General features: G+C 40.3%; 1 protein-coding gene across 1 annotated transcript; it reads right to left on the bottom strand.

Moving 5' to 3' along the window:
- Positions 1–520: 520 nt before the first annotated feature.
- On the bottom strand, positions 521–5060 carry IRX5 (iroquois homeobox 5). Its single transcript, XM_082269736.1, has 3 exons — positions 4289–5060; positions 1855–2257; positions 521–1627 (listed from the first exon to the last, which is right to left on the bottom strand). Exons 1-3 carry the CDS (start codon positions 5024–5026, stop codon positions 822–824), a joined length of 1947 nt encoding a protein of 648 aa, XP_082125862.1. The 5' UTR covers positions 5027–5060; the 3' UTR covers positions 521–821.
- Between the last annotated feature and the right edge of the window lie 4241 nt (positions 5061–9301).

The raw sequence follows: 9301 nt of genomic DNA, 5'->3' as shown, positions 1-9301 counted from the left end.
CAAACCGAAAAATGACTGTTTTAAAAAAGTGCAATTGTCAGAACAGTGTGTGCATAGGATCTGATGTTTTAAATATTATGAAAGCAAGCTGGGTTGTACTCAGATCCTACAGTCTTAGTAATGCCAAGATTCCTGCATAAAATCGAATTCATTAGTAAAGGTCACTGCTTGATTGCTTAGCGTGAAGCAGGGCATTGGTTAAAATTAATGAGGTTAACACATTCACAGCCAATGAGGACCAACACATAAATGCTGCGTGCCTTTTAAAAGGCTCCCCATTCATTACACTCCCCATGCAAACGATACATGCAAACATTGGAGTATTTGTATGAAGAGAATAAAAGGAAGGAAAAAAAAAAAAAGAAAAGAAAGAAAGTTATAAGAAGGTAGATAAATTGATGATTTGACTGTGAGGAAAAAAAGGAGGCAAAGAAGAAAGGCATTTAAAAAAAGAAGTTAAATTTGTATTCACTAAGAAATATTTCAGAAAAAAAAGTTCATATATATTTATATTACAAAAACAGCATAAATCATTGTACATCGGATTTAATTCCATAATTTACTTCAAAGATAGTGATGATTCATTTAAATACAAAATGCTACAATTAAATATACAGGTTCATATTAATACAAATTTTGAATTTCCTTGTAGCTGGTTTAAGACATACTGAGACCAGCCAGAGATAATTCTGCAGTGGCCTTTAGGTTTTAGAATGTTTTGAATGACTAAACTTTCTTGATGGCGAATTGGTAAACTGTCAAGGCATTTTTATGTTTTAATAAATTAAAGTAAGTCCCAACACAGGCAGAGGAATCCAGAATTAAAGGCTGGACATACCTTTCTTTAGTTCGTAAGCAGAGTCCTTACTAAGGTCTGCTTGGGATTGACTTCTAAGCTTACACTCTTTGGCCATACCTTCAGCTCTGTTTAAGACAGTTTGGGTTAATCCATTGAAATGTGCATTGCTGTTGGCTGAAGCCGTTGTATTTGGTCCATGGTGGCTGTGCATATGACCAAAAGAGCCATAGTTCGTGTACCCAGGGTAAAATGGGGTGCTGTAGTACAGGGGACGGGACAACACAGAGTTATTAGGGAGGGGACACGTTGCTCCGGGGGATTTGGAAAGGGGGGACGAACTACCAAGCATGGACTGGACTGTAGTTGACCCTGTTCCAGCTGTGATGTCACTGTTTTCTTTAGATTTGTCCGAGGATGTGGCAATCTCTGCCAAGGACCACAGTTTGGGTTTGGAAGCCGAAGCAGGGGGTGAGTGTATGACCGATGCGGCATTGCTGGGAACTGTGCCATGATGAAGTGGGGTGCGCCTATGCACAAGGTCTATTGGGCGGGGCTGCTGCTGCTGGTGCTGGGGGAGTTGGGCTGGCTGATGAGGATGATGATGATGATGATGGTGGTGAAGATGGCGATTATGTACAGTCTGTTCTTCCTGGGCCTGGCCAGACTGGCACATAGGTGGAGAAGTTGGAGCAGAGCTTTTGGACAGAAAATCACTGGTCTCTTCAGCTTCCTTTAACTCCGCATCACTCCTGATTGAGATCAAATCCTTCTCCTGAAGATTTTCATGTTCCAAACGACCAGAATCGTCCCTGGTTGGACTTCGCTTTTCTGTTCAGAAAAAACATTCAGAGGATTACTGACAACATCCAGGACTAGCTGCTACTAGGCTTACCAGAAATGACCTTCAATAAACAAGGATTGCCTGATTTAATTAGGCCTTCCTACTGTCTACAAACAATTTGAGTAATATATAAAGTTCTATAAAATGACATAACACACAGCTAACATCTCATCAGTGCGTTTATTCCAATTAATTCAATGAATTTAAAACTGACCTGTGTCCACATCCAGCTCCCCCTTCTCATCTGGTTTTAATGGCTCATCTTCATCATTTTTCTCCAGATCAATGTTTTCCTCTTCCTCCTCATCCTCACTCCTGTTTCTGGGAGTCCAAGTCATCTTGTTCTCCTTTTTAAGCCTCCTCCTGGCATTGGCAAACCAGGTGGACACTTGGGTGAGTGTCATCTTGGTGATGATGGCCAACATAATCTTTTCTCCTTTGGTGGGATAGGGGTTCTTCCTATGTTCATTTAGCCAGGCCTTTAAAGTGGCGGTGGCATCCCTGGTGGCATTCTTTCTGTAAGCTGGATCACCATATGGATAAGATCCCAAGGGGGCTGCGTATGGATGGTACCCTAAAGAACCAGCCATGCTTGTGCCGTGATCATATGGAGAGCCCTGGGGGAGGATAAATAATAATGATAAGTCTCACAAGGCATTAGGAAACGTCCATCATTTTATTACATTCAAGCAGCCATGTCATTCATGCACTTCGTTTAAGGTTGTGTTCCTTTATCTTTTATAGTTAATAATCAGATAAAGTAGACTAAAAGAGATGGCATCGCACTTAATTTAAGGATGTGCTTCCTTTAGTTTTTTTTTAATTTTTATCTTAAATAAATAATATTTAAATCAAGTAGATTAAATAAGACTAATTAGCTGGAAATGCACTTCATTAGGGTTGTTTTTCTTTAGTACCTAAACAGATAATATTAGGATCAAGTAGACTAAATAAGACTGATTTACTAAAGGAGATGTTAATGCATTTCAGTAAAGCTGTGTGTCTTTAGTTCCGTTATCTTAAATTGATAATATTTAGATCAAATAGCATACATTAAGCTGATGTTCTAAATAAAATGAGAATTCACTTCTTTTCAGGATGTGCTCCTTTAGTTCTTTCATCTTACAAAGTCCCTATTTAGCCTGAACTGAATATTATCTAATTAAGGAGCTGATAATGTTTAAAAAAAAAATATTAAGACTGGTTTACTAAAGGAGCTAAGAATACACTTTATTTAAGGTTCACGTTCTTTTATCCTAAAATAGGTAATATTCAGATCAATTCGACTAAATAGGGCTGATCTACTAATGGACCTGGGAATGTTCACACAATACATTTTGTGAATATTCACTCAAATTATCCAATTATGTGCAGATGAACATAATTAAGAGGGTATTTAATACTGGATAATTGAAGTGGATCTTAATACAATTTTTTGTGTGACATTCTCAAACCCTTAAATAATTCAGCCTTATATAGTTACATTGACTGCAAGGTGGAATAAAGACACAGGTCCATCCTGCTCAGTCTATCAATGTGTGTGTCGCCAGCGATTTTATATATCTGTATACTGTTTTCGCTGAGAAACACATCTAATCGCTTTTTTCCCAGTATTATCTATTAAGCCTTATGCATAGATCTTAAATCCATGTACTACTCCTTTAGTTGTGGCCTACATGTTCCCTTAAGATTGTTCTAAACCGGACTCCTCCATAATACAGTGATGGAGCCGACAGATCCTAGAGTTTGTCATCTCTACAGATAAAAGTCCGAACAACCATAGCAATCTTCATAACCCTCCATTTCCTACGGCAACCACACCTAGACAGACAGCCATGGAACTAGAAACATTTCCCAAAGATTTAATTAAGTCGGTAGTCGCATGGGGCTTGGTTCGACTAATTAAATCAGAACCGGGCTGATAAAAGCATTAAGGGACATCGGTGACTTTAAACAATGCCAAGAGAACATTCACAGACACAGTACAAACCTCGCTCCTGCCTAGGTGTCAGCAAGAAGAAAACAATTGGCTGCACTTCTATTTTTTCTAATAAGGGCTAATGGGGAGATCGATTACACCCCAAGCCATATCGGTTCTCATCACTCAATCGATGGATCAAGCGGTGAAGAGGAGCGATTGTGAAATCACCTTGGATGGAAGTTTTCAGTCTCAGTTTGAAGGAAAACAGATTCAGCAACTGGACGCTTTTAAGATCACATTTCGATTGGGTATGTTTCCTTCTAATGGAGGCATCCTCTGTAATTGGAAACATACTTCATATTTCAGAGGACTCCTTCGCTGCTGGAAAACTTCGGGACTGGATTGGCTGACCACAGAGGCTCTATCGATTGATGTGGTTAAGGGGATTCGTGGAGTTTAGATACAATCTCAGATCTGGTAACACCACAATGTTTTTTAGATCTATAGAATTTTGCAGCAAGTTTGGTGGTGGGGGTCATTTTTTGGGGTACGACCAAGATCTGTATGCTTTGTGTGTATGGTTGATTGTTTACTGGATGGGGCCCTAAGCAACCTGCTAGAAATGGTATGGGACTATGGGTAGGGAACTTTTCTGGGAGAGTTCCCCCCCCCCCTCCACCCCTCATCTTCACTCAGCCCCCCCACCTTTTCTTTTCCCAATTCTTACCACATAGGATGTGAAAGCAGCAGTGGGGTCCCCGCTATACTGGAGAGGAGAGTTAAAGGCGGCTGAGCTAGCTGTAAACGCCGTGGATCCAGCATAGGGGGAGAAAGCAGAACCAGAAGAAGACCTTCCCAACTCATCAGTCCGGGCTCCAGAGATGACACTAGTGTTGTAAGCAGGGCAAGAGTACAAAGCCAAAGAAGCAGATGGTTGGTAGAAATAGCCCTGAGGATAGGACATGGCCAGACACATGCATACACTCTTATCTTTGGAGACACTCACACTACAAAAAAAATAAAAAGAAAGGGCCACTTGTGCTAGGGGCTGTCTGGAGGGGCTGAAGTTGCCAGTGTGGAGACGAGTGCTGATGCTTGTTGCCTCCTCTTGCTGCTGATATCTCTCTCCTCTCCCTCTCTGCTCTTCTTGCTGGCTTGCTCCCTTGTAAGATTTTTTTTGTGCTTTCCTTGTGTGCGGGGAGGGAGGGGGGAGGGAGGGGAAAAGTTGGGTGGGAATGTGGGTTGGTGTAGACTTTGGAAAAGAGGTCCTGCTAAGTTGGAGAAGGAGGAATGTGACGGCCGAGGCTCCTCCTTCGGGGTGTTGGCCAGAGGAAAGGGATGGGGACTGGGTCCGTCCAATTATCAGCATGCTTTCTTCCCTTTCTCTTCTCACTCTCTCTTCTACGGGAAAGTCTGCCCCTCTATGGCCACAAAACACACTGCATGCCCAACTTTCCGACCACATCTCCCCAACTCCGCACTGACGGCCCGAGGCAGGGCTCCGATCTCTATTTATTATTATTATATGGTCTGATATCATGGCAGTGAGCTCCATAGACGGCACTGAGCTCGCCTGTTCTTTTCTCTCTATAGCTGGATGGATGGTCCCAATGTCTGGCTGCTATACACAATGACAATAGAAAATCACACACACCAACGTTATCACCTTGAACTTCTCTTTCTCAGAAATGTGATTATGGACGGAAGAGTAGATGGGGCTTTAAGCGAGAGATTTAGCTGAGGATCTAAAGGGAATAAAAAGGTATTTTACCCTTCTACATAAAACTCATAAAATGTTTTCTAAAAAAGCTGATTAAAACCACGTGAAGTACAGTAAATCCCTATAGATCAGAGAATGTAAGCTCCTTTGATCCCTCTAGATATATTTCTCAGTATGACAGGAATGGTAGATGGAAAGATAGATAAATAGATGAGATAGATAGTCGGATAAAAAGATGAGAGATAGATAGATAGATAGATAGATAGATAGATAGATAGATAGATAGATAGATAGATAGATAGATAGATAGATAGATAGATAAAGAAAAAAGAAAGGGATAGATAGATAGATAGATAGATAGATAGATAGATAGATAGATAGATAGATAGATAGATAGATAGATAAAAAAGAAAAAAGAAAGGGATAGATAGATAGATAGATAGATAGATAGATAGATAGATAGATAGATAGATAGATAGATAGATAGATAGATAGAATAGAATCGACAGAAAGGTATAGATAGATAGATAGATAGATAGATAGATAGATAGATAGATAGATAGATAGATAGATAGATAGATAGATAAAAAAGAAAGGTATAGATAGATAGATAGATAGATAGATAGATAGATAGATAGATAGATAGAAAAGAAATGGATAGATAGATAGATAGATAGATAGATAGATAGATAGATAGATAGATAGATAGATAGATAAAAAAGAAAGGGATAGATAGATAGATAGATAGATAGATAGATAGATAGATAGATAGATAGATAGATAGATAGATAGATAGATAGATAGATAAGAAAGGTATAGATGATAGATAGATAGATAGATAGATAGATAGATAGATAGATAGATAGATAGATAGATAGATAGATAGATAAAAAAGAAAGGTATAGATAGATAGATAGATAGATAGATAGATAGATAGATAGATAGATAGATAGATAGAAAAGAAATGGATAGATAGATAGATAGATAGATAGATAGATAGATAGATAGATAGATAGATAGATAGATAGATAAAAAAGAAAGGTATAGATAGATAGATAGATAGATAGATAGATAGATAGATAGATAGATAAAAAAGAAAGGGATAGATAGATAGATAGATAGATAGATAGATAGATAGATAGATAGATAGATAGATAGATAGATAGATAGATAGATAGATAGATAGATAGATAAAAAAGAAAGGTATAGATGATAGATAGATAGATAGATAGATAGATAGATAGATAGATAGATAGATAGATAGATAGATAGATAGATAGATAGAAAAGAAATGGATAGATAGATAGAAAGATAGATAGATAGATAGATAGATAGATAGATAGATAGATAGATAGATAGATAGATAGATAGATAGATAAAAAAGAAAGGTATAGATAGATAGATAGATAGATAGATAGATAGATAGATAGATAGATAGATAGATAGATAGATAGATAGATAGATAGATAGATAGAAGGGTATTTTTTCTTCTGTCACTGGGTATGATTTAGTTAGGGGCCATCCTTCCCCTTTGAATATGAAAGCAGGGATCTGATTGGCCGCTATGGATAGAAGCTGCAGTTCTCTTTGCTGTCATTTTCATCCAGCACACCATTGTAATTATCACTTAGTAGTAATGATTGCTTTTAGTATTCCGTTTGACTTTTTTATTTTGAAGAGTTGCCAAACGCACTGTGTAATTTAGTAGAAATGGCCGTAAATGATGGGAGCACAGATGAAGGTGTCTAGATGTGGTTTTATATAATGACAGGAGAGTGAGATCTTCTTTCTTTGCAGTACTCTGGAAGTAGTCGGGAATCGGGATGTAAATGGATCAGGCCATGGAAACAATGTAAACATTATTCCATAGGTATAGATCGCTGCTCCTTGCTCGTTGTATCTTCATACATAAGGTTGTAAGTGATGGGGACTTGAATGCAGCCCATCCTAGATGAGACACTGAGAAGTATATTCATGAAGATCTATTGAACATCAGCGTTGTTTCTATGTCACATTCCAATGCTATCGATCATGCTGTGTCATTATTAGGTAGGTGATCATATCAATGAATAATGTATTTGGGGTAATGGGAAGGTTCCATGTTGCTCCCTTTCCTTTCCCAGATCCTCTGTGTACTGAGCATTCACAGCTGAAATCAAAGGAAAGAAAGAAAGGACTAGTGTGTTATTAATACTAGACACACAAGGGTAAGGATTCTACAGCTCACTCTTTAAAGGAAAGCAGTACAGATCTCATCTAGTTTATCTACCCTGCAAACATTGGATAGAGATCAGAGCAACGTAAATACTAAGCGAGTTTACATAATTTCTTTGGAGCCCAATTTTCCTCGGGGAAAGACCTTTAATTGGCGGCATGAGCGTTATCTGGAGGATTGTATGCTTCCTGATTATTGATTCAATTCCCAGGCTTTTTACTAATTCAGTGTGTGTATTTATAGCGCGATCACAGGAGCCAGGCTTTACAGGGATCAAGAGGACCTTTCTAGGCTTGCAAGGGAACTACATGGGACAATCAGCTCGCACCTGAGCACATACGTCCCGACGGCGGACACCTGAGCACGCACGTCCCGACGGCGGACACCTGAGCACCTACGTCCTGACGGCGCACACCTGAGCATAGACGTCCCGACGGCGGACATGAGCGCATACGTCCCGACGGCGGACACCTGAGCACGCACGTCCTGACGGCGGACACCCGAATACATACGTCCCGACGGCGGACACCTGAGCATAGACGTCCTGACGGCGGACACCCGAATACATACGTCCCGACGGCGGACACCCGAATACATACGTCCCGACGGCGGACACCTGAGCACCTACGTCCTGACGGCGGACACCTGAGCACGCACGTCCCGACGGCGGACCACCGCACACCTTCATTAATAACAAGACTATGGAAATCAAAGCCATCATTAGCATGGAGGAGAGGCGGCGTTCATTACCGGACCCCTAAGAGTTAATCCCCGACTAATCTCTTTAACATAAATCCACTCCCGCCGCCTCCGATTGGGCAGACCCCTGCCTTCTGATTGGCCCGTGGGAGGCGCTACAGCCGTGGGAGCGAAAGGGTGCATGTTAAAGTAACGTCATGGCTCATTGATGCCCTGCTATGTGCCAATAATGACCTGCTCAGCTTCCATCCAGCTTAAGCAGACAGTTAATAATTACGGGGGATCCAGGGCAGAGGAGAGAGTCAGTGCTGGAGGAAGGTAAGAGAGGGATCTTCTGGGGATGGGGGGCTGCTCAGTCCCACATGCTTCCTTTTTTTCTTCTTGCTCCTGACAACGCTGAGACTTTTGTTGGCCAACTTTTGTTTCCATTGTGGGAGGCTCATTTTCCTTGTCCTTTCAAGTGGAAAAAAAAAAAAGAAGCATTGAATGTGGCTGTCGGGATCAGAAGAGGGTCACAGCCATCCACTGATCCTTTCCATGTCACCCCAATTCACAGAGAAGAAGGGGTACCCGTACTATTCTATGCTGACCTACACGGCGATACCCCCTGAACTGGGTGTCATCATCTGTCATCTGTCATTGCTGGACATCATCTGTCATTGCTGGACATTTCTCCCCCTGTTAAAGATCAACTCGTTTCTCTGTCTTAGTAGCCTTTGATTACTTTCTGTTAGTGGCCTGTGGAGACAAAAGTTTTATACGTGCAATAAAATGATCGTTTACGTTTTATTAACGGTGTTTTTTTTTTTTTTTTTATGCTTCGTTACACTTTTCACAGATGTACTGCATTGCTGCCGTGACATCTGCTAAATGATGGCAGTCTCTAGGGCTGAATAGAAAGATAACGGACTTTATAGCGTTTAATAAGCACTCATTTCTCCCTTTTATGAGCCCTCGTTCATCTTCTTGTAGTTTGCTTTGATTTTTAGAATTTTTAAGCACATAGTTGATTAATAAAACGTTATGTTTAAATTAAGTTCTTGCCATACAGAAGCAAATGGTCGTATTAACTGATCTTACTTAGCTAAATGACACAAAGGGATAAT

Source organism: Pelophylax lessonae (assembly GCF_965119305.1).
Source record: "Pelophylax lessonae genome assembly, chromosome: 10".
Taxonomy (NCBI): Eukaryota; Metazoa; Chordata; class Amphibia; order Anura; family Ranidae; genus Pelophylax; species Pelophylax lessonae.
Note: the sequence above shows the minus strand (reverse complement) of the source record. Positions and strands in the feature narration are given on the sequence as shown.

Bases quoted from the DNA above. Each gene is read 5' to 3' on its own strand.
- IRX5 (XM_082269736.1), bottom strand. From the start codon at position 5,026: ATGTGGTCGGAAAGTTGGGCATGCAGTGTGTTTTGTGGCCATAGAGGG. The intron at 2,258-4,288 runs GTAAGAATTGGG...ATCCTCCCCCAG, and splicing joins CTGCTTTCACATCCTATGTG to GGCTCTCCATATGATCACGG. The intron at 1,628-1,854 runs GTCAGTTTTAAA...TTTTCTGAACAG, and splicing joins GGAGCTGGATGTGGACACAG to AAAAGCGAAGTCCAACCAGG.